This window comes from Antennarius striatus, chromosome 1 (genome assembly GCF_040054535.1).
Source record: "Antennarius striatus isolate MH-2024 chromosome 1, ASM4005453v1, whole genome shotgun sequence".
NCBI classification, from domain to species: domain Eukaryota; kingdom Metazoa; phylum Chordata; class Actinopteri; order Lophiiformes; family Antennariidae; genus Antennarius; species Antennarius striatus.
The window spans coordinates 12,969,441-12,995,304 of NC_090776.1; the positions used below are offsets into that span (position 1 = coordinate 12,969,441).

General features: G+C 42.4%; 2 protein-coding genes and 1 pseudogene across 3 annotated transcripts; all 3 read left to right on the forward strand.

Annotated features, from left to right (window-relative positions):
• LOC137602421 (ephrin type-A receptor 6-like) overlaps positions 1 to 8,663 on the forward strand; it is a 45,037-nt pseudogene extending 36,374 nt beyond the window's left edge.
• Positions 8,664 to 9,420: 757 nt separating this feature from the next.
• Positions 9,421 to 13,468, forward strand: arl6 (ADP-ribosylation factor-like 6). Of its 2 annotated transcripts, XM_068325411.1 has the most exons (9): positions 9,421 to 9,574; positions 10,116 to 10,269; positions 10,416 to 10,477; positions 10,560 to 10,628; positions 10,717 to 10,811; positions 10,907 to 11,036; positions 11,264 to 11,319; positions 11,619 to 11,631; positions 12,042 to 13,468. In XM_068325411.1, the coding sequence occupies exons 2-9, from the start codon at positions 10,150 to 10,152 to the stop codon at positions 12,073 to 12,075; spliced, it is 579 nt and encodes a 192-aa protein (XP_068181512.1). In that variant the 5' UTR covers positions 9,421 to 9,574; positions 10,116 to 10,149; the 3' UTR covers positions 12,076 to 13,468. The 2 variants fall into 2 exon arrangements, with proteins under 2 accessions (XP_068181512.1, XP_068181597.1); XM_068325496.1 differs by lacking the exon at positions 11,619 to 11,631.
• Positions 13,469 to 15,148: 1,680 nt separating this feature from the next.
• On the forward strand, positions 15,149 to 21,544 carry slc5a7a (solute carrier family 5 member 7a). The gene is made up of 9 exons (XM_068325285.1): positions 15,149 to 15,260; positions 15,923 to 16,148; positions 16,467 to 16,580; positions 16,990 to 17,145; positions 17,258 to 17,406; positions 17,618 to 17,761; positions 18,478 to 18,631; positions 19,442 to 19,659; positions 19,752 to 21,544. Exons 2-9 carry the CDS (start codon positions 15,965 to 15,967, stop codon positions 20,421 to 20,423), a joined length of 1,791 nt encoding a protein of 596 aa, XP_068181386.1. The 5' UTR covers positions 15,149 to 15,260; positions 15,923 to 15,964; the 3' UTR covers positions 20,424 to 21,544.
• Positions 21,545 to 25,864: the final 4,320 nt, after the last annotated feature.

Genomic DNA, 25,864 nt, shown 5'->3' on the forward strand with positions numbered 1-25,864 from the left:
AGTACCCCCATTATTAGTAGCTGCTGGAGATTGGGTTCATAAGGCTGGTTGGATGTTGGTTAGCGAAAGGAAGGGATACCAGTTGGTTTTGATGATGATCAATGGGATGATCACCAAAAATCTACCTTCTTTAGATATAATCCATTTCAGAAGTTGGAAGAAGCCTTCAGAAGTTAGTCGAGTAAGATTATCACATTAGTTTGATCTTGCTGACATGTGTGCATCATTTAAAATCACAATCAACAGTGGTGAATTAACTCCTCCACCTCATCCCCCAGGTCCTGCCCTGGTAGGTGTAGTCAAGAAGGCTTGGACCTCTCCAAATAGCATCGCCCTCTCCTGGTCACAGGTGGAACATCCGCCCTCGGACATAGTGGACTATGAAGTCAAATACTATGAGCTGGTAAAGTCTTCCACCACAGACACACACACACACACACACACACACACACACACACACACACACACACACACACACACACACACACACACACACACACACACACACACACACGCACACACGCACACGCACATGCTCGCGCAAAAAGATGTTTTCTTGAAGATGACCTCATCTTCTTTGTCTCTTACACCTGTTGTTCTGCTTGTTCAGGAGCAGGAGCAGCTGAGCTACTCATCGACACGGACCAAAACACCCAGCGTGGTGGTCACAGGTTTGAGACCCTCCACCATCTACATCTTCCAAGTGCGCGCTCACACTGTTGATGGATACACTGCCTTCAGCCCCAACTTCAAGTTCACTACTGCAGCTGAAGGTACTATTGATGATGATGATGATGATGATGATGATGATGATGATGATGATGATGATGATGATGATGATGATGATGATGATGATGATGATGATGGGGAGGAGGGACTTGTGATTATGGATGCAAAGACTAATATTCATTTAGGGTTTATTTTTTAATCGAAATACAGCAAGAGCTCCTTGGACAGGAACTCCATCAAATCCCTGGAGATGCACTGTAGTTATTTTTTACTGTGGATCAGTGAGACTCAGACATCATCTCTCTGTCTCTCTCTTTCTCTTACTCTGTCCTTTTCTTCATTGTATTTATTTTCCATCCAACCGGTCAAGGCAAATGGCCACCCAAAAGAGTCTGGGTCCTGCCCGGAGTTTCTTCCTCAATGGGGGAGTTTTTCCCCGCCACTGTCACTTATGCTTGCTCTGGAGGGTTCTGTTGGGTTTCTCTGCTGTTAAAGCGCTTTGGAATGTCTGTTGACGTGATTCAGCGCTTTACAAATAAAACTAGATTGATTGATTGATTTATAACGTGTTCCAGCTCTGTGTATTCCTTATGCATGCAAGGATAGCTGGTGATTCTATTCCTGTTGCGTGCAGAAAGAACGCCACCACCTACACGGCACACCTTCCGTTCTGAGCCTGTCCACCTTAACGTGCTCACAAGTCACGAATTCAAAGTGTTGAGCTTTCCTGTTTACCTTCATTTTATGCCAACAGCCTGAGCTGATGCTGATAGGTAATTGACAGTAAAATATTTAGGGGCCCATTAAAATAAATGCCGCTATGGATCGCTGAATAAATGCATCACATGAATCAAGCAACCAAACATTTAGACAGAGTGTCCTTTCAGAGACACCATTAATATTTCTGGTCGGTCTCCTGCTGTTCACTCGTTTATTGGAAACTAAAGATAATGGTTAAAAACCCCAGACATGGCACACATGTCTCAAATGTACTTTCAATATATGGACAAAAAAGTAGTTTTTTTTTCAATTTGCTCTTTCAAAGACGCTTTTCACATGGATTTTGTAGTGATTTTTTTGCCCAAAGACATTGCAAACTAGTTCAAAATGTGGGTAAGAAGACACTACAACATTCCCAGCTGTGATGAATGGGCATAAAAATCCAATTCAACAACAATGATCAGCTTTTCTCTCTGCTTTCTCAATATCTTCAGATCCCGATATCGCAGATCAGGGTCAGGTTCTGGTGGTCGTCACGGCATCTGTAGGGGGCTTCTCCCTGCTGGTCATCCTCACCCTCTTCCTCCTCATCACTGGCCGGTATGCCACCACCTTCCATGCTCACCTCCCCCCTGCGCCTCCTCGTCTCATAATCTCTGCAAGTAGACTCCCTTTTCCCACCAAGCAGACACTCTTATTTTCCAAATGGATGAACCAATTTTCTGCCTAATTACTCCGCATAAAATGCATGTACCGGCAGTTTGCTCCATTCCATTAACTGTCATAGGTTATGTCAGACATTTGTCTTCCATCTATTTCTGGTTCGCGTGATTTTATCATTAGTGGTATGTAATGTTTAAAATATTTACCAAAGCACTATAAAATTAGAAGGAATAACTTTAAATTACACAGAGAAAAAAATTTCCACAGCAAAAAAATTGTTAATTTACAAGAAAATTGGTGGGTGAGAAACTTTTCAAACTCATTTTGGTATGCCACTCAGCAAATCACTTCATATGAGGTGAAGTTGATTGACCTCTAAAAGGGGACATTAAATCACATTTCAGTACATATTGTGTATTTGATCAATGAGGAGTTAATGCAGAGCCTTACAGATGACTGGATGTGAGGAAAACTTAAGAAATAGATTTTTTATTTCTATTTCAGCTGCATGAAAATATCGATAATGCCTGCTTAAATCAAAAGTCACACAGAATTCAGAGGGTAGCTGTTTTTTCTGTACATTTTACATGAAAAATACAGTTTTTTTCCCTTTTTTTGTTCAGCAGTAGCAGTAGTTGGTTGCCTGAACTCTTCCTCTCTGGCCCTGAAAGACTTGAATTTTTAGATTTCTGACCAGGTATAAGTGAAAAAATACAAATGCCCTAAAAAATGTCTCACAGAAAAGCTTTTTTTTTCTCCATTGGAGACATCTTAGTAAACCGAGATTGATGGTGTAGGGTTGTGGACGAAAGCATCTATAAATAGTCTTTGTGTGGTTTCGCATGTCAGAATAAATTTACACTTGTCCACCTTCTTTCATGTAGGCAGTAAATCTGTTAAATCCCATACGTGCTTCTTGCCGATGATAACATTTAGAAGCTTGTCAGCGGAAACGGAGAAAAGATTGTGAAGAAAAGTGTGATGATGTTTTTATGTGGCGACACTCATTGAAAGTTCACCTGTGCAGGTGTCAGGGGTACATTAAAGCCAGGATGAAGTCAGAGGAGAAGAGGAGGGCTCGCTTCCACAGTGGACATGGTATTGTATTTGATTCCTTTAGTGTGTGGGTGTTTGTACGTGTGTGAGTGTGAAAGTGTGTCTGTGTGTGTGTCCAACTGATAAAGAAGATGTAATAATTTATAAATTAATCACAATTTTTCAAAATAAAGGCATCCCCATCCAAAGCACTACACAAGCTCGTTGACAAGTTCATCTTCATGCATACTTTTAAATTATTATTTGAGGTTTCACAAAAAATGGCAACACTTTCATTTTTGCGACGACACATAAGCTCCTCTTACAAAGTGTTCTACATGCGTACCTGACCCGCCCTATTTCAATGACCTTGTAGAGGATCTCACACACCCGTAATTAGATTGTAACAATTGTGTAGCTGCTGCTCTGTTTTAAGAATTACAGAACCGACCTGAATGTGGTGCTACAATTACAGCTGGAGGCAGGGTTATTGATCGCTCCACAGGGGAGGCGTCTGTAACAAAACGCCATCCTGTAATTTACCGTCAGGTCAGTCAGAGCTCCTGACGGATTCGATCCGAAGCCTGCAGAGTACAAATGTGTCTCTTTGTACCCCACAGGCAAATCTAACCGCCCTGTCATCTGCAGGCCATGTTAGAGGATTTAGGGATTGATCCAAGATGGGATGAATGTCCGGTAATTGTTATTATAAGAAAGCATCAGCCAAATACTTTTTTGTGTGTGTACATGGGTATGTATGTGTGGAGGTGTGTGTATGTATAGCTATTTCAAACTCTACTTATGAAATTTGACAGTAGTAGATGACAATACGCTTTACAAATCTGAATACTCATTTGCAGATTCTGGTACAAATTCACAGATTGGGGTGGCAGTAGTTCAGTCCATTCAGTCTTGGCCTGGGGACCGGAAGGTGGCCAGTTCAAGACCCATGTTGGACAAAAAAGTTTGGAGTGTGAACGGGCAAAGGAGAGGCGACGAACAGTTCACCTCCTGAGCACTGTTGAGGTGCCCTTGAGCAAGGCACTGTCCCCTTTATAAGTTGCTCATTGGGGCGCACCATAAAGGAGCTGCATGTCCCTCTACGGCCCCGTCCACACGATGCCGGAACTTTTTGAAAACGCAACTTTTTTGTTGAGTTTACGCCTTCCGTCCACACGACAACGCAGATATCCGGAACGAAAACGCAACTTTTTAAAAACGCTGGCCGAGGTGGATTTTTTAAAAACGCTGGGTCTGCATTGTCGTATGGACGGCGTATCTGCAACTTTTTTAAAACGCTGACATCTTGCCTGCGACGAAAACCTCTGTGACGTCATATTTATGGGCCCATGTGTTGTGACAACAAAACACGGAGGATTCCTATTGGATAAAATTTGACTCAATACTGCCACCACATGGTTTGGCATGCTTATAGCCGTCTTTGAAAATGCACTGGTGTGTTTACGTGTGGATGGAGATTTTTTTGAAAACGCTGTCGTGTGGATGCAAATCGTTTTCGATGCATTTAAAAAAGTTGTGTTTTTAAAAAAATCCGTCATCGTGTGGACTATGTCTTATCTGCATGCATACAGCCCCCCCGTGTGTGTGCGTGTGTATGTCACGGGCCTGTACATACAGTATATACCATGCATGTGTTTAAAAACATAGACCAAAACTAGAGTGGACAACTAGTTTCCCTTAATTAATAAAGTTGGATTGACAAAGTTGGTATAATCTTAAATCTCAGCACATATTTAAAGATTATACGAAACATTTCAAAATTTTCGTCCTTTCCATAGGAAGGAAACACATACACACGCACGCACCCACGCACGCGCGCACACACACACACACACACACACACACAAATTGAATCTGCCTCTTCATCCAGTTGCAGCCAGTTAAACTGAAGCTGGATATTTATCACATAGAAGATAACAGGCCTTCAAATACAAATGCACAGCCAGCACATTCTTCACATCTATTTCTTTAATCAGTCTAAATACTTTTTCCTGGTCGTTCTTTGCTGTTGTGTAGCCATTACCCAGGTAGAGGACAACATCAAGCTCCACAAACCGGTAGAAAAGGTTTGCTCTTTATAAAGCTGGGCTTTAGACACCCTGGAGACGAAATAGAGTGTACCTTCCAAAACCTGAATCTATCTCAGACACCTTCACCCCTCTGCAATATGTGCTGACACAGCAATAAAGTACACCCAGTCCCAAACCCATCTGCTCAAAGTGTAGCAGGGGTGCTTCAAGTTTGAATCAATTGTGCCGTTCATCACAGCATCCCCAGCCTTCGTCATGGAGGAAGATGATAAAGCTGAACAGCCTGCGGTGTCTTTATGTGCTGCTTTACTCCTATTTTACCTTTTTCCCTTGATGAAATGAAAAAACACACTTTCAGTGAAATAGAAGCAAATACATTTATTTATTATGACACCATATGATTGAAGCAAGAATCAGCATCTCTAGGAGATTCTGGAGAACATTTTTAGTGAATATCAGATCATTAAAATGTCAGAACTCTGTACACTGCCATGCCATGTAAAAAGTAAAGGACTATGTAATTGTGTTTCTTCTCCTCCAGTCCCGTTCTCTGGAATAAAGACCTATGTGGATCCAGACACTTATGAAGACCCCACTCAGGCTGTGGAGGAGTTCACCAAAGAGATAGATCCCTCATGCATTTGCATCGAGAGGGTGATTGGTGCAGGTAAAATGGATGGACACCTGTTTGTGGACACATGAGCACTTAGTCACATTTAATGGAACTATTATGTTTTACAAGAAAGGATAAACCCTATAAAGTCTGTATAGGTCATTGAGTTTAAATGTTTATAGCCTCTCTTAGCGAGATCGTTTTGGAGTAATTTATTGTATAGTTCCTCGGAGGAGAAAAGCCAGAGTGAAGACAATAAATAATTATGACTGACTGTTCACTGTATCCAACAGCTGTTAGTGGGTGCTACCTGTAAACTCAGACACGTGACATTATTGCCGAGTATTGCAGCAAACGCGCCATCTAGTGGCAACTACATGTCACTGTAGATGTTTATCGCTGCAAAGAAATTACAGTATTTCTGTTTGAATGGACTTATCAAGTTAATTACTGTATTCTAGCATAGGTACATATTAGAAGCCAACACACAAATATACTGTTATTGTATAAAAGTACCCAAGATCCATCACCTGTGTTCATGTTGTGTTGCTTTAACAGGTGAATTTGGAGAAGTCTGCAGTGGACGACTGCATATGCCAGGAAGGATGGACATCCCCGTGGCGATAAAGACGCTCAAGGGTGGCTATGTGGAACAACAGAGGCAGGACTTTTTACGTGAGGCTTCAATCATGGGACAGTTTAAAAACCCAAACATCATCAGCCTGGAGGGGGTGGTCACCAAGAGTAAGCTCCATATATGCATTCTTTCCCTTCAGTTTATTTTCTCTCTTTGCCACTCAAAACGTAATATTTGCCTTCTCCTCAGGCAGACCCGTAATGATAGTTGTGGAATACATGGAAAACGGAGCACTTGATTCATTCCTGCGAGTGAGTGGGACACATCTTCACACCTGTTTTAATACAAAGCATTGCTTTCCCTGTCTCATAGCTGTCATCTCTCTTTCTTTCCTTTCCCTCCACCCCAGAGGTGTGACGGTCAATTCACAGTTCTCCAACTGGTCGGCATGATGCGAGGCATCGCGGTGGGCATGACCTACCTTGCAGAGATGGGTTACATCCACAGAGACCTAGCTGCTCGCAACATTTTGGTGGATGAGAACCTAGTGTGCAAAGTGTCAGATTTCGGCATGTCCAGAGTGCTTGAGGACGAAACTGAAGCAGCATACACGGCAACTGTGAGTGTGAATCTGGACTAGTCATTGTACCAGGAACTAATCCCACAGCTGGAGATGTTTAATATCTCTGTTTTGTGTCAGGGAGGAAAGATACCCATACGCTGGACGGCACCGGAGGCTATCTCTTATGGAAAGTTTTCCACGGCGAGTGATGTATGGAGCTATGGCATTGTTATGTGGGAGGTCATGTCATATGGAGAGAGGCCCTACTGGGAGATGTCCAATCAAGATGTAAGCTGTTGGTCTTAAAACTTAAAAAAAGACCAAAAAAAATCCTCATTAAAACAGAATTACTAATTAGTGGTTAACTCGTCCATCTCAGGTCATTCTATCGATCGAAGAAGGATACCGCCTCCCGGCGCCAATGGGCTGCCCCGTCACACTGTACCAGTTGATGTTGCACTGCTGGCAGAAGGAGTACAGCCAGCGTCCGTGCTTCGGCAGTGTGCTCCCCTTCCTGGACAAACTCATAGTGAACCCCAGTAACCTGCTCACGCTGGTGAACGACGTGCACAGGTAACAAACACAGCAAACGTCTGACAGCAGCAAGTTAGAGACATTTAGATCATTCCTGCTCAGTGTCTACTAACCGCTACTCCATTCATCAGTTTGGAAGCTAATCTGTTTGCGCTCCCTAACTCCATTGTCTCAGTTTCCCTGACTCCCCAGAGGACATGCCAGATTATCCTCTTTTCATCTCCATTGGTGACTGGCTGGACTCCATCAAGATGAGCCAATACAAAAACAACTTCCTCGCAGCAGGATACACAACGCTGGATTCTATTTCAGCTATGAGCATGGAGTAAGTGAGGCTAAATCACACAGAGTGCCTCTAGAGTATCTAAAAGAACATTAAAATGAGAGCAAAACAGCAACAAAAGAAACTATTTGTACATTTATTATGTGTGTGCTCACTTTGTGTTTGCATTGTTGCTTATTTGTTGCAATGTTTACATCCTGCCCCCCCCCTCAGCGACATCAGGCGCATCGGGATCTGTTTAATTGGTCACCAGAGGAGAATCATCAGCAGCATACAGTCTCTCCGCCTGCAGCTTCATCGCATCCAACACAGTGGTTTTCAAGTGTGAGACCGGCGCTGAAAGACAGACTGTGTCACACTGAGCTGGAGAACCACCAGCCTGTTAGGTGTAGGAGGTACCACACACAGCGCGTGAGGGAGCGGTGCACTTCTGGACCACACGTGGGTCTGGTTAATAAACACTCATCGTCTCATGGACCATTATCAATACAGCATCCACAACAACCAACCTCTTTTGGCGTCGTTATCTCAGACAATGCTAGCATTCACTTGAATTATAGGACTTCTTTTTCTTGTGTCTATTCAAGTCTTCACCAATACCTCTTTCTCTTTCCAAGTGACAATCCAATGGTTTCTATTGACTTTGAACCGTCTCAAGTGTTGTTACCTCATAAAGAAAGATGTGGTTAAAATATAAGTTATGGTAAAGAGTTATATGATCCAGAAGGTTGATGAAACAGAACGCCAGAAATAAAGTTTGACAGAATGGTGAAAGTTTTTTTCTGAACTAAAGACAGCTGAATGTCAAGAGATTTTATAGAGATATATGTTCTATCTTCATTTAATGCTGTGTGTATTGTACAAAACGTCTTGTGAAAGTTGTAAGTTTTATTCAGTAGGTATCTTAATAAATAGATCTATTTTAACATTTCATTTTCTCTCAGACTTTAACAACACCAGGCCCAGGGATCTATCTCTCTTTACAGCTCACACACATTGACACAAGCACATGCACACGTATCCATGGATGCTTTCTTTCAAACACACTCTTGCACCATAACAGCGTCCTCTTATTTGTATCTCAAGAGACTGACACGTTTTCTGGACATGAAGAATTGTCAGGTGAGTTTGTCAAATGGGTCCCTCAAGATAGGTTATAGATAGTCTTTAGAAAAAAAGACAAATGCTGGACATGCTTTTAGCTTAATTAGAGTTCATGGTTTTAATTGTATTTAACCATAATTGTCTGTAGGGATTTGAGTTCCTTACAAATCCAGTTTGAAAACAGCTGATGAAAGAAAAACTGAGAAGTGCAAAAATACTTTGAGAGAGAAAAACTACACAAATAGGTAAATAAATGTGGTATCCTGTCATTATACTGTATAGACACATATGTTTATTTTAGCATCATGGAGCCCAAGGGCGTCTTGCAGGACCTCAAATTAATATTTTCTCCATGTAGCTCTAATATCAGTGATGTTCTGTTTCGGGTTCCAAAAACTTCTTTTTATCCTACTTCACTTGCAGCCATGCATTCACTGCATGTCTTTATGGAGAACTTGCAGTCCTTGCATAAAAGATCTCACCCTTTACATTTAAGCTCAGCATCAGCTCGGACGCTTCCCCGTGTCGCCAGTAGGGGGCAGGGGCGACCCGACAAGCGTCTCCCAGCAACCCAGTGTAAATAAATCCGTGCTCGAGTGGAAGGAAAATGAATGAAACATTGGTTTGACCTGGTTATTTAACAGACCAGCAAAAGCCAACGTTAACAGGATTCTGGAGGCAAGATCCCACAGCTAAATCACAGGTAAACTCCCGTTCAGTAAAACAGTACGTGGAAAGATATTACAAGCAAACGATAGCAGCTAAAGCAATCCGTTAGCTTTATTTGCAGCGTCGTAAAGTAAAGGTAGGTTCAGCTTCAAATGTTTACTTTATGCTTTATCGTTATTTATTCGCTACTAATTTGAAAAGCTGGTAGTAATAGATGCGTTTTGTGTGTTCGCCGAGTTAAAATTTTTTATCGGGTAACAGCGGCTAAACGCTAGCTAGGGCTAGCTAACAACAGTAGCAGGAGATTAGCTAACCTCATAGCTGTCAGCTGGGACCTAGCTAGAGCTCATTAGCATGCTAGCTAGAGCTTTGGGACGTGAACAATGCTAACGCTGCTAGCGCTAGCTGCAAAGAAGCACGAATCACGAACGCCTCTGTTAATGACAAACTGTGTCAAGTATTGTTGTACAAAGTAATTACCTTTAACTGCTTTGATGTAAATATGTTGACGCCACCTACAGTCTGCACTAAAGCTGTTATTACATTCTATTAATCGCTGCATCTTCGTCTCTCAGATCGGACTGACAGCTCACGGTCGCCGTGCCGCGGATGGGGCTGTTCGACAGGTTGGTGGGGTGGCTGGGGCTGAAGAAGGAGGTGAATGTATTGTGTCTCGGTCTGGATAACAGCGGGAAAACCACGATCATCAACCACCTGAAGCCCTCAAATGTAAGTCTGTTTGTTTTGTAAGGATATGTCTTTGAAATATTATCATATCAGAGCACTAATATAGTTGACTTGAAAAGAACTGAAGATATTTTACTCACTGCTGATCTTTTAGGTTTTAATTTACATTGCACTGTTTTTATCTTCAGGCCCAGGCACAAGATATCGTCCCAACCATCGGCTTCAACATAGAGAAGTTCAAGACTTCCAGGTAGGGGCTGCACTGTGACTAAATTTGATATGCTTTCTTTTGACGATTAAGATGCGCCCACTAAAGTTCTGTCTTCTTGTAGTCTTTCATTCACCGTGTTCGACATGTCTGGTCAAGGCAGATACAGAAACCTTTGGGAACACTACTACAAGTGAGTGTGCTGGGACTGTAAGTAAACACTAGTCTTGCTCTGGCTTCCTTTTATTCACATGAACTCCTGTGATCTCTTCATTCCTCAGGGAAGGCCAGGCTATCATATTTGTCATCGATAGTGCCGACAAACTGAGGATGGTAGTCGCCAAAGAAGAGCTGGACACGTTACTAAACCATCCCGGTAATCTGTGCATTTAATATGACCCCTGCACCGGTTTTCTTTTGCCATCTATTGCACTAAAGTTCTGATGTTATTCTTCCCCCTCGCCACGGTAGATATTAAACACAGGAGGATTCCCATCTTGTTCTTTGCCAACAAGATGGACGTCAGAGATGCTCTGTCTTCGGTTAAGGTCTCACAGCTGCTCTGTCTGGAGAATATCAAAGACAAACCCTGGCACATCTGGTATGAACACTAATGCTTACTCACTAACACAGTGTGTCTGTACATGAATGACAAAGCAGATACTCACTGGGCAAACCAAGAAGGGCCCGCCCCCACGGAGAGGAACAGTTTAGGAAAATTCTGTCTGCAGGAACCCCAATAAGTTCAGACATTTAGTTCAGACATTTCTTCTGACAAAACAGTTTTCAGTGTATGTTTTAAACATGTCTTGTGCTGATGTGTTTCAGTGCCACAGACGCTCTGAAGGGAGAAGGTTTACAGGATGGAGTTGAGTGGTTACAAGGTACGTCAAACATTCATATGATTAAAAGTCTGAATGTAATGTACCACAGTCACAGAATCCATGTGTTCACAAGGATGTATTGTAAAGGCATTCTAAGAAAGGTTAAGAGTAGAAGTGGGAAACGTGTGCCTGTATCCTTTCAAAATTAATGTATAGTTTACTTGTGTATGTAAAGAATATAAAATCTCAAGTTTTTTTCACTCTTACAAGAAATACTATTAACTTCCTGTTCCATCACGTCAACATTGTTTTTTCTCTTTACCATGGTTGACTCTCTCGTTCATTTGATCCCTCCATAGATCAAATTATGCAGTGAGTACTTTGTGTTTTCTAGCAGTTGTCTTTACATATTGTGTTACTGTAGATGAGTGTATGCTAGAAAAACTCCAGCAGTCTACTGTGCTGTTTGTGACATGAGTCCTGGAAGGCTCCCAGTACATAAACTTTATCACCTCAAGCCTTTCGGCTGATGAATTTTGGATACCCTTTCAAGAAAAGTGCTGATGTCAATCTCTTTCAGGATCATTCTGCATGAAGTTTATCACTCAGGTATAAAATACTTGAGTCAGCAATAGTCTGGTGGGATTCTGGCGTACCCTGTTGCAGAAGACAGCAGTATAATCCTTAGAAACGTCCCAACCTGCTCTGGCAGCATTAATAGTTCTCCACTGTTGTCTTTTTTTATATTTACCTGCATTTTTCTTTTTTTTTTCCTTCTCTAGATCAAATAAAAACAATGAGAACGTGAGGGCATGAAGACACTCAAAGCAGCGGCATCCGTGATAACGACAGATGGGTCGGTGTTGTTTTCAGCAGCATCACAGGGCTGTAATGTTTTTAATGATTTTTTTTTTTTAACGGCTCTTGTGATTCACTCAAAAAGTGAACACGTGATTTAATTATCTGGTAACAGTAATGACGGTAAAAATCCTTCTAACCAAAGTGTGAAGTCAATGAAATTTATGCAAATTGACAAATTCTGCGCATTAACTTTTGGTGATTACTGTAATGAATGGAGATGGATAAAAACAATGGCCTGAAGGGGTTATAACATCTTTAATTAAATGGTTTGCGCCAAAGAGGAAGGTTGTTAATTAGAAAATACATGAAGCAGCCTGGTCCATCTAACCATCACATTAAAAAGACGGTATTTTCCTGTACTTAATATTTCATGTAGCCACATTTTGCTCTTCAAATAGCTTGAAAATCTATTTGCATATATGAGGTGAAATATATTTCAGGACTTGGTAGTTTTTGATTTCGTGCTGTTTCTCCTGGCAAACTGTTCACATTAGCTGAAAAATCGTTAGCTCGACAGTCCAGAAGCTCATTTTCAGCCAGGGTTTCTGTCTATGCCTTATTCTGTTGCTCAAAGAAATAAGAGAAAAGTCTTCTCAGAGTTTATTCCAGAGGTTCAAAGGCTGGAAGCTTCCCCTGAACTGGTCCAGTTTGAACCGGGTTTCACTCCAACTGAGGTGTTTCACTGTTTTTGAGTGGTTTCAAGACAAAAGGGTTAAACTGACAAACATCTGTACGATAATAGTCGTTTATTTTATATCATTTGAGCTATTGTCTTCACAAATCCAGTCTTTTACTCAATACTGAAATATGACAGAAAATATTAAGAGTGTGATATTTTTATAATGGCTGTTCTTAAAGTCTTGTTTACTTTCAGGGCTTCAGGATAAAGCGCAGTTTGGTAAAAGTAGGGCGTTGACTGGCTTCAAGACACCAAAGTCGTCTTTTGAAAGAAATTTTGTTCATGGTTTAAAAAATAGAACTGTTGAATGTATTTACCAGAGTGTGTGGAGTTCATTGGAGGAATCAATTCCTTTACTTTTTAGTTTAAATAGACTTCAGATCATTAATTCTTCTTTTGTTTCTCGCGGGCTGTTAAGACCTGCGCAGTGTTTTCATAATGTACTGTTTTAACGTTGAAACACTACCGAGTTGGCGATTTACATGGACAAACCGTTCGCACATCATCCAGGCTTCAAATTCAAACTTGAGCACAGGTTCACCTTAGCATCATGAGAGCTTTAGACTCTTTTTTTTTTGTGTGTGGGTGTGTGTGTCATCAGATGTGATGTGTTGCATTTTTGCACACATCACATCTGCACAAATTGTACATTATGTGTTGATTTTTAAATAAATGCTCTGGAAAATGAGTCTTGTCTGAGGTTTATTTTGCACATATTTCTCCTCTGACGGCTTCATCTGTGCCTCATGTTATCGCTGGATCGTCTTCATCTCTTCCTCCCTCCCTCCAGAGCATCTCGAGTGCTGCCAGCACCAGCTGCTCATTAAACCTGGTGTCCTTGGACCCCGAACGATTCATCCATTTGAATGCAAACATTCATTTATACTAGTTCTGAATATTCTTCTCATTGTGTTCCACGACGCACTGCTTCATAGTCGTTCCGATTTGTTTTGGGTTGTTTCTCTCTGTGTTGTAATTTCCTGATGGAGCAACGTGTGTTTGAGGCTCTAACATGAAGCCTCAAACAAGAAGATGCTGCAGCCATCTGTCAACGTTTCCAGCTGTCGGCCAGGATGTTCGACATGTTGGCACCAATATTGCAGTCGCTTCTGAGACCAACAAAATCTAGTACTTCATGTTATTCTTAGTGAATCAGCCCCTTAATTGTTTTTTATTTGTGATTTTATGTTTGTCAGATTAATCTAAATTTAAACTGGGGCCACAATAGGATTAGCCAGTTGAGTCTTCAAATAGACTGAGTATATGATTTTATGCAGAGTGTAAATGTCTCTGCGTGTGTAATTGAAACGTTTTTTTAAAAAGCCGGTGATAACCGTGAGCCTCTGTCCAGGGTGCTGACAGCTCTCTATGGCCAGTGGGGGGCGCTGTGCGCGTTTGGCGGTTAAAATACTGTACTTTGCCATCCTTTCTCTTGACGAATACAAACCTCAACCATCCTTAGAAAATAACTTCTTCGTTTCTCCGTCCGTTTGTTATTATGCTCTACGCGGACGTGTTTTCTTTCTTTCTTTCTTTTTAAAGTAAGACTACCATTAATTCTCCAGCTCAGGATCCGTCCTAATTGGTTGCCTGTCAGGTTTGACAAGAGCAGCCCACATTAAACGGCTCCAGGCTGAAGAGACCATTAAGTAGACACAGTTCATTGATACATCCATAAGAGGAAGCGACAGTCGCGGCACACGCATGGTTTGGCATGGTGATGGTAATTGTTCAAAGGTGGGGAGAAATATTCTGAGCTACACCCCCGCCCGCCAAAAAATGAGTGTCAGGCCGTTTCTGGGCACGACGGTGGAGGAAAAAAAGGTCACATTGCTTAAAAAATGAACTCATAGAAATAGATGGTTTGCATTTGGGTGGTTAATGCTGCTGTTGGTACGCTTTAGATGTGTAATTCTCCCCCTGCAGGATAAAAATTGTTTCCGTGCAGCTAAAGTTAATTGAGGTTGTTTGGTAAAATGCAAGCTGAGCAGAATGACAGCGGATAAAAGGCCACGTGAAGAATGGCTGCTCTATGAAGCACCGTTTACGCACCAACTTTGGCGGAGCTGCAGCCACGTTCCGTTTAAAAACGCTTCCATAAATGAAAGCGAGTAAAATTCTTTTCCTGTCATTCAGTGATTTATTAAGTAAAAATCTCCAGTCATTCTAGCAGTGGAACAAAATAATTTTTTCCCAGTCTCCTCCAATCACAGCAGCTCTGACGTGTTTCCGTGCAAGGTGCTCATTAAGAGGGACGTTTGGTTTTTCTGACGTGCGTCTCAGTCCTCTGACGGCACCTGCCCCCCTTATAAGCCTCTGTAAGTCACCCAGGAGACCTCCAACGCTTCACTTGGTCATCGCGGCGCCACAGGCGGACAAGGCTCTCCATAAACAATCCAGTTGTTCTTATCACCGACTTCTGCCTCAGGCGCGCCGAGACGTTACTCAATAAATATTTGAGGTAAGTTCTGTCTTTGGTCTGGTTCGCTTATCCAGTCGTGTTTAAGAGGGTGATGTCTGGAGCGGATGACAGGGGAGTAAAATATAGTTTGTCTATATCTAGTTATGTTTTTTTAATCATAGATGCTGTGCGTAATTGTCATTTTACGCACGTCTACCAATTGAAGGACTGATCAGATTAGAACCAATCAACAAGACCAATTGCGATTATTTATGAAAAACTCTACATTTGTGTTTTAATCTTCATTGTAGGGGCTGATTTTAGATTTCTCTGAACTAAGAGTAATGTCGTGGCATTGACTGTACGTCTTCCATTTTTTTTAGCGTTCACTTTGTTTTATCAATGTTCACTTTTTTTTTAAACGTTCACTTTGTTAAGTTATCAATGCTCGCCACAAATAACATATCCTCAGTTTGAAAATAATTTTTTTTTTGGAAAAAAGAAGAGCTTTTAGGGACCAAACAGAGCGCGTAAAATTCGTAGAACGTTTTTATAACTCCAAGTAAACGCATGTTTGGTCAGCTGGACCTACATTCAAGTTGAAACTTGTCAAAATGGGCAAAATATTTTGCTCTGCTGATGTCAAGACAACTTAAGCACAAATGATCGTCTTTATTGGCCGTGACTGAGAGATGATCCTGTCTTTCCCGTGCCCCAAGCAGGTGTCCATGCCCTCCCGTCGCTAGGAGAAGACCGGTGCGACGATGACCGTCCATGTAGAGGGGCTTGTGGCTATCGCGTTCTTCTACCTACTCATTCTTTTCGTGGGCATTTGGGCGGCATGGAAGAACAAACACTCCGGGGAGGCGGAGGGCACCGACCGAAGCGAAACCATCATGGTCGGAGGGAGGGACATTGGATTATTTGTCGGTGGATTCACCATGACAGGTGACATTTTTGCTTTCATTACTCAAATCCCGCAGATTTTAGCAACGACGAGGGAATTAAGTGGTTTTTTTTCAATTGAAAACTTGAATTTCCCATGTTAAGTCTGCTGAAGTTCATTGTTGATTATTCATATTTATGATAGATTTTGCTAGTTCTGAAAAAAAAAATCACTGCAAAAGTAAATTAGTCAGATGCCACTTTTTTGAATGTCATTTTCTCCTGACATGACGTGTGTGTGTGTGTGTGTGTGTGTGTGTGTGTGTGTGTGTGTGTGTGTGTGTGTGCGTGTGCGTGCGTGTGTGTGTGTGTGTTTTACAGCGACCTGGGTTGGAGGAGGTTACATCAATGGCACAGCTGAGAATGTGTATTTACCAGATTATGGCCTGGCCTGGGCGCAGGCTCCCTTTGGCTACGCCCTCAGTCTTGTTGTGGGTGAGTGCTGCTTTGTGTGTGTGTCATATTTGAACACAGGTGTAAAACAACTTCTGATGGAATTTCCCCACGTTTTACATAAAGGACGGGTTTGGAAGCTAATCAAATCGTCACTGGTGGTTCGCTGCTCAGGACAATCCTTATGCGTTGTTTGTTCATTCCTTTTTTTTCAAGATGTAATGAATGGTTTTGTTATTTTTAGTAAATCTGTTACAACCCAGCTAGAGGACTGTGGAAATAACAAAACAACCCAGATATTAAAGATGGAACACAAACTTCTATTTAGAACCTCTCATTAAAGTCAAGTGTTTACCTAAACCGTAAATATGCGTAAATACACACTTTGAGGTCTACATACAGCAGCCCAGTCCAGATGGAAGTTTCTGACTGCCTCCACGTTTTATCTCAGGTGGACTTTTTTTTGCAAAGCCTATGCGTTCACGAGGTTACGTCACCATGTTGGACCCGTTCCAGCAGCTGTATGGGAAACGAATGGGGGGGCTCCTCTTCATACCTGCCCTCATGGGTGAGATCTTCTGGTCTGCTGCTATTTTATCTGCCTTGGGTGAGTTCACGTTTCACAGTAGAATAGAAACAATTCTTCTTCTTTTTTTTCTCGTGTCTGTGATGCTGCAGTTTTTACACACCTTCCTGTTCACATTTGCTCCCGACCTCAGGTGCTACCCTCAGCGTCATCGTGGATATCAACATTAAGATTTCGGTGGTCATCTCTGCGCTCATTGCAATCTTTTACACCCTGGTTGGAGGACTTTACTCTGTGGCCTACACTGATGTTGTGCAGCTGTTCTGTATTTTTGTTGGCCTGGTATGTTCACAAGTGGAAAGTCAATGTCCTAAATCACATTATGTATGAAAAATAATATTCAAACATAAGTTTTTAAGGACATGAAGTGGCGTAAAATGTTTTTTTCTAACAGACTGAAGGTTATATATGCAATGAAAGGTGCTATAAAACAAGAACACAGTTATGATTGCTGTTAAAGGTGTAGGTCTTGTAATGTATTTCTTGTCTGCAGTGGATTAGCGTGCCCTTTGCCTTGTTGAACCCTGCCGTGTCGGACATTGCGGTTACCGCGGTGAAGCAGGTGTACCAGTCGCCCTGGAGAGGCAGCATTCAGAGGAAAGACACCTGGGTCTGGTTGGACAACTTCTGCCTCCTGGTAGCAGAACCAACAACTTATTCCATCCATCCATCTATTCATCCATCCCTTTGTCAACACCTAAAAAAAGATAAATCAGACTGTTACATTAAATACTGACACACTGACAGTTTGGTGATCAATCGGAAAAATATTTAGGGATCATTTTGATCATCAGATGTGCTTGGCTCTGTTGATTTGTTTTTATTTCTGTTACTGAAATAATCACATCAGTGATTTATATATGAATACATTTTGATTTGAATCATTTAGATCAAACCATCCTCTGGTCTTGACATCTGCATTATAGACTGTAAACTGAATCAATTAGAAGAACCTGTAGTTGAGGGATGTACTGTATTCATTTATTTGAATTTTTGTAAAATCTACCAGGAGAAGTCAAGAAGCCTGAGGTCAATTTTGTCTTATAAGACAAACTGAATGAAATCTCAGTCTGTCAGAAATATTTACTCGCTCCAAAGATCTGTGTTGTTTTCTTGCTAACACCATCATGCATTCTTTCCATCCATGCATCCTTATCTTCGTCTCTTCGTGCACAAGCACCTATCTGTGCACAAGCACGTGGATGCACATGTTATCTCTGTTCTGCTGGTATAACTAGAAGCAAGGGCCTAAGTTTGATTTGGAAAGTATCTTCAGCTATTATAGTGCTGTTGGGGTGATTTTTTGCGCCATATGTGTGAAACTGACCTCCGCTCTGCTTTGATTTCTTGCAGATAATGGGAGGAATCCCCTGGCAGGTGTATTTTCAGAGAGTCCTGTCCGCCTCCTCGGCCACCTACGCCCAGGTCCTCTCCTTCCTGGCTGCTTTCGGCTGCCTCGTCATGGCTGTGCCCTCCATTCTCATCGGGGCCATCGGGGCCTCCACAGGTGAGAGAGCTCGCTCATAAGCTATGCATATGGAGGGTCTGTGTCTGTGGCTGGGGGGGGGGTGTATGGGGTTTATGGGCCCTTAGATCTGAGAGCAGCCTGGTAAATAGCAGCTGGTTCTCCTCATCTATAATGAAGCACCAGTCCGTTTAATAACCATGCTGTTTGTGTAAATATTACATTAGATGGAGGCGAGGGACCAAATTAGAGGTTTGATCAGCAGATTTTTAGGCGTCAAATTTCTCAGGGAACATCTGAGTACATAAGTTTGTTATGTCTCGTTTCGGAAATAAATTAAAAATGAACATGTGTGAAAACATGAGCAATCGTGACCAATTAAACTGATGCGAAAATAGAATTTATTTGACTTTAGTGAAATTGGTCAGACAAGCCCACCTTTATAAGAATTAAGAAATGAAAAAGAAATGATATCTTATTTACAGTATTTTCTGCACTATAAGGCGCATCGGACTTCAATGAGTGCCGTATTTCAAAACCTTTTCATATACAGTGTATAAGACACACTGGATTATAAGGCGCACTGTTGGCTTTTGAGAAAATTAAAGGCTTTTAAGTAATTGGCCAATGATGACGATGCATGTGTGATGTAATGGTGAGTAAATACTTTCATTCGTAACAATCATGAAAACCTACCAGGCTGTCATCATACAGTACATTATTGATTAGTTTCTGCATACTGGGAATATTGGACGTCCATCTATCCATCCATCCATCCATCCATCCATCCATCCATCCATCCATCCATGTAGGGAATATTGGACGTGTCTTTGTAAACCTTCCGTTTGCTAGACTGGAACCAGACATCCTACGGGGCCATTCCTCCCAAAGACAAGGACCAAGCGGATATGATTCTACCCATCGTGTTGCAACACCTTTGTCCGCCGTTTGTCTCCTTTTTCGGCCTGGGTGCAGTTTCTGCCGCCGTCATGTCGTCTGCGGACTCTTCCATCCTTTCAGCGAGCTCGATGTTCGCGCGGAACATCTACCAGCTAGCTTTTAGGCAATCGGTAGGTACATGTGCATCACCGGATGGCTTTGAGTCCTAAGAAGTCTTCTGTTTTTGAATTTCATGATCCTTTATCCACTCCTCTCTGTACAGGCATCCGACAATGAGATTGTGTGGGTGATGCGTATCACCATCTTTTTATTTGGAGGCCTCGCCACGGTGATGGCGCTGGTGACCGGCACGGTTTACGGCCTGTGGTACTTGAGCTCGGATCTGGTTTACGTCATCATCTTCCCCCAGCTGCTCAGCGTGCTCTTCATCAAGGGCACCAACACTTACGGCTCGGTAGCGGCCTACCTGTTCGGCATGCTGCTGCGTGTGGGTGGAGGAGAGCCCTACCTGCGACTGCCTCCGTTCATCTACTACCCTGGTTGGACCACCGAGCAGCGGATGAACCACATGACTGGACTGATGGAGGAAGTCATCGTCCAGCGGTTCCCCTTCAAGACCATCTCCATGCTCGCCTCTTTTCTGGGAAACGTCGCCTTCTCCTACCTGGCGAAGTATCTATTTGAAAGCGGCAAGATTTCGCATAAATACGACTTCCTCGACGCAGTGGTGTCCAAGCACAGTGGAGAAATCATGGATAAGACCACGCTTGTAACCCGTGGCAACAACATTGGTCTGTCGGAGATGGCGCCCGTCAAACCGCGGTTGAGTGTGACTTTGGCAGCTGCATTCACACGCCGCGACACATTGCCAACGGAAACGGTGGAGGAAGAGGAGGAGTCCAGTCCTGACTCCTCTCACCTCGATGAAGAGTGACATTCTAGAATGTGATCGTATATGTAGAAAAAAGACGTTATTGAACTACTGGAGAGCTGGCTATGTAGAAACTCTAAAAAAAAAAGTTGCAACTAAAAGACGCAAAATATCCACAGCGTGCCACAAATCGTCTGATTGGATAAAAGCCGGATGTCAGGATACATAGCATAGTATCACACCGACACTCATATAGCACTAATAGATAGTTAGGTGTACTTTGCATTCATCCTTTTTTTGAGATACAATCAGAGAATCTGAGTCTGAAATGTCACATCAGATACGTGACGACGAATGAAACGACTGACAGAAGCAATTGACTGGTTTCAGAAAGACTTATGTATTTATTGTTGTGTTCTGATGATGTAAAAGCAATAACGCACACGCACACGCGCGCACACACACACACACACACACACACACACACACACGTAGTACGACATAATCGGGAAGTTTTATAGCTTTAGCGTCACATCAAGCCAGTAGCTTTATGTCACATGCAAACAAATTCACATTCTGACCAGTGTTTTTAATCAAATACCCATCGTGTCAGGATATATGTCATTTTTGAAGAAATTGTCTCTATAAATTACATTAATCTCTACTGAAACAATGAATCAAGAAAGAAACAATCCACTTATCCCAAGTAGAAAGCATAAATGCGGAAGTTGACTTTAAAAAGATCACGAATATTCTCTGTAATGTCAGTTTTAATCATGAGAGTCAGTGTAAATTAGTGTATAAAGTTATCCTGTGTTACTGCCTTAATGACGCTCATAAGATTACACTCAAAGCTGTGACTGGACTCTGGTCCTTTTGCAGACAAAGACTTGAATATGAATGTAACCTCTAAAAGAACGAAAAGATCTCATTATGTCAAGTGGTGTACCTCGACTGTCGTCTGTGCACGTCTGTGTGTGTGATTTTTGCAAAAGACAAACAGCGGCAGCGGAATCCATTCTGTGTTGCAGAGAGTGGCATGAAGATTCTTTTCTCTGTGTCGTGGATGTTTGTGTAAATATAGTGGGATGTACAGATATCAAAAATGATTCTATCTGAGAAAGACGGTGATCGGATGGAGAAGATGCTGTCTAAATGTTTATTTATTTTTGATGTCGTACGCGATGAAACAATAAAAAAAAAAAAAGGAGAAATTATTTGGGAATTTCACCAAATCAAGAGTAACAGTTTGGAAAAAAAACGCCCACTGACTAGTTTTGGTTTTTTCAACAGGTAATTTCTTTTAATCTCATTACTTAATTATCTTTTCGTGCATTAATGAGATATCTTAGACTCATTTTTCAGGACATATAGCTGTCTGTTGTTGATGAAAATGTCTGTCTTTTGCAGGCCGGTCGGGCTCTTTGTCATCCATCAGGCCCTTTTAGCTAGCCGGACGCAAAAAAGGGAACATGTCGGAAAACGTGACTGAAATTATGATCGCTTGGCTCGCATCTTTGTCCCCTTCCTTAGCTGCAGTGAAAGACGGTATCTTAAAATAGCCCTTCTCTCTCTCTGCTTATTTACATTACCTTAAGTGCTGCGCTCTTTCTTGTCCGGGACTCTGGGAGGAGCCACCAGAAGATGGGCGGGGTTTGCTGGTGGTCAGGCAGGAATAGAGTTAGAGGGGAGGGCGTGGCTTACAAAATTCGCCAATGATGACGAGCAGGAATGACGCAGGTGCCCCGCCCGTGCCCTGCTCCTCCCCTCGCTCAGTGGCCGGTGTCCTTTCTTACGTCCTTGAGAAGTGAGACCAATCCCATAAAAAGAACAAGAGGGCGGAGTAAGAGCGAGAGCGTCCCAATCTCCATTCATAGAAAGTACCTCAGAAAGCACTCATGATAATTGACAATTATGAAGGGAAACTGTCGCTCGCCCAAGTCAATCCATTTATTTACGGCTTTACGGGATTTTTGAATGAGGGGGTGATTTTTTCTTTGGAGCCTCTACTAGGGAGCTTTTGGATCTAAACCAAATAATATTCATTCATTCATAACAGCTGGATATTTTTAGAACGTCCCATAATGTCTTTTCAGGAGTCACTCATATTTATCCAGGGTAGATTATAAATGCTTTTCTTTTCAATCGTAAGACTTTCGAAATGTATAGATTTTTTTATTTTTTATTTTTGCTTTCCCATTACGTAATTAAATAACCCAGATGATCAGTCTTGATCAATAGGTCATGCAAACCAACAACGAACCTTCAGAACACCCACTTTCCTGAAAAAACATCATTTGATCATGAAAGGAGATCTTATTAGGCTTCAGAGTGTTTGAATAAATAATAATTAGAATTTTTCCTCCATTGTGTTTCATCTCCAGCAGCTATCGGATTCATTTTTTCCCCCCAGACTTGTGTGAGAACACAGAAACCAGGGGGAGGGTGTGCAGAAATGAGATTACACAGGACAGACAGATAGACATCAAAGCAGAGTGACTCATGATTATTTCAAATGTCATTCCTTAAATTTTGTGTATTGGTTTAATTTTGATAAGAGGTTATAGTTAGATCCAAATTTGATCAATGTGAATTTCAATTAATGTAACTGGAGTGGGGGAGGGGTGCAAGATGTTTAAGACAAGTAAATTTATTGACCACGTTTAGAGGAAATGAATAACGCTAGCGAACAAAGATCAAGAGCTGCAACCTCTGCTGCTCCAATTTGAATGTAAAACTAAATGCTTTCATTCATTTAATTTAATTATGATTGTATTTTCCGGAATTGTATTTACACTTACTTCCATTTTACAAATAACTTTATATATATTTCCTGCAGTGCCCCTTTGAAAGGACATCTGTAATGATGGTTACAGGCCTGAGTAGAACCCATTTGAAATGCAGACTGGCTTAAATATTTCTTTTCTCTGCATTTTTTTTTTTTTCATAAAAAAGTTCAGGCTCCTTTTCAAACCATCTCCTTCAATCAATAATCCTGATACGGTTGGTACATGAGTAATTTTCGCTTGACAGGTTTTACTGCTCTGTATGAGACGCCACCGTCTCCTCAGGCCCGTCCCAGCAGATGTGCGCTGAGGCTTTAAGTTACTACGTCACATTTTTTTGTGGAAGTTGAGCGCCAGACCCTCCCCCGATTGGCTTTGATGTCGTAAAATTTTGCTCCACTTTATCTTTAAGATTTTAGGTGGCCACCGAGACACCGTTCCCCTTGAGCGGAGCGTCCTGCGCGGTGAAGGTCACAGAACTGAGTAATGCGAAAAATCGCAAAGGGGCACTTTAACATTCCTCTTTGTGAAAAAATGTCAAATGTACAATTTGATCGTGACGAAGAGCGTCAGAATCTGGATCTCCGGTGTGAATGAAAGCAGCTTGTAGCTCATCCGAGGCCGAGGCTCCACCATCACTTTGGCAGGTCACTATTTATGTCCTGCTTAAGTAATGTCCCCCTGTAATGTAATTGCGAGGCGGATAATTGGAACATCGGGATAGGGAACATGGGCCAGGGAGGAGGAAGAGGAAAAGATGTGGTGCTGGTCTGAGAAGGAGATCGGAGATAGGAGGCTGGTGGGTTTCATCCGGGTTGACATGAGGAAAAAACAGTTTTTATTTATAGCTCAAAACATACACCAGTAACACACCGCAAGGTAATGTCACATCTAATTGCTTCCCATATATCTCCTCCATCTCCTCCATTAGGCCCTCTGAGGACCTGAAGAGCATCTTTAGAGAAATGAATGCAGCGGCTGTTCTAATCAGATCAGCCACGACATTCTAACCCAATAGAGCCGGCTTTGTTCTGCAGCAGGTAGACGGTCTGTGTCCGACCACAGGAATGAGGGCGCGATCAGCAAAACAGCCTGATTCCCAGTCATGTATCACGAATCTGCTGCACCGATATGAAATTAGAACCAGTCAGAACCTCAGAGTCTGTTTTTTTGTTTGTTTTTTTTGTTTTTTTTTACAAGTGGAGGGTAAATCGATGATAATTTGATTTTTACCATCAGACCTGCATGCCTGGACAGTCGACTGACAGAGAGACAAAATGACACACAAGACACAGCATAACGAAACCTTCCTTATTCTTATGTACTGTTACTGTGATCCTACATGACTTAACTGAAACATTACATATTTAGATTAGGACGAAAAGAGTCAATCACTCTGTTTCCTTATGGATTTAAACGACAAAGCTGCTTCATTTCTTGACAGGAAGTCAACAAATTCAGTGAAAATCAACGTTCTCTCCTACTTTCCCTGAAATGATCAGTTCTTCATTATATATTTTACAACCACACTGCTGTACAACATGTCCTTTTCAACCCATCTCTCTTCTCGAGGCAGGGGAGGAGGAAGGGACGTGCTGGATGGACAGGACTTTTTTTTGATCTTATAGAAAGTCAGTGGGGAGAATAATGCCAAACACACTGGATGAAAAGCTCACTCCTGCCTCGGGGGACCTGTTCCCTCTCCCAGTGAAGGCGCTGGAGGAGGGGCGTGGGGGTGGATGGGACCCACGTGAACTATTCAGACACACATTCGTGCACGAAGCGCCTGGTGGAGGGTGAGTGACGCAGAGGGACAGAAGTGAAGATGGGACGTTTTCTTAGGAATGTGGATTCAGATGAGAGAAACATTAGACTTCTCAGTAGCTGTGCATGATTTAGTGTGGATTAAGTCGGTTACCACGACGTCACATTAAAACACAGAAATGACTGCATGGTGTGACGCTCAGGGACAGTCATGGCGGCCCTCCAGAGATGAAACAAAGGACAAAGACTGGGAGGGAATGGTGGGAGGGTTGGCGTCGTACCTCTTAGATCATCACGATGCATCAGCCTCCAGCCCCGCCCTTGTCTTTTGCGCTGTGTGTGTGTGTGTGTGTGTGTGTGTGTGTGTGTGTGTGTGTGTGTGTGTGTGTGTGTGTGTGTGTGTGTGTGTGTGTGTGTGTGTGTGTGTGTGTGTGTGTGTGTGTGTGTTTGAGTGTCTTTGGTATCAGTGCCCCAGCTGAGTCGGAGCCAGAGGATCCATTAGAGCTGATTGAGGAGCACAAGAGTGCAGACGTAACCCTGAGAAGGTGACGAGAACACGCACACACACACACACACACACACACACACACACACACACACACACACACACACACACACACACACACACACACACACACACACACACACACACACACACACACACACACAGTCTGGTCACATAAAGCACGGATAAAATAAAAGGCATTACACACACTTACACACCCGCATACTCACAACAGTTCTATCCTTTATCAGTGGGGGGGTGTGGGGGCGGGGATGGGGAGGCAGAAATCAATATTTGAACCACAGTGAGGAAGTGACGCTATGCTGAGCTCACCCTCATTCACTCCTCCCCACTAACATGGTGGATATAAAAGTTCATATTAAGTGGAGCTCATGTTAAGTGGAGCTGTGAAGTGTTGACACCTCCCACTCTGGTCCTGGACAATCGGA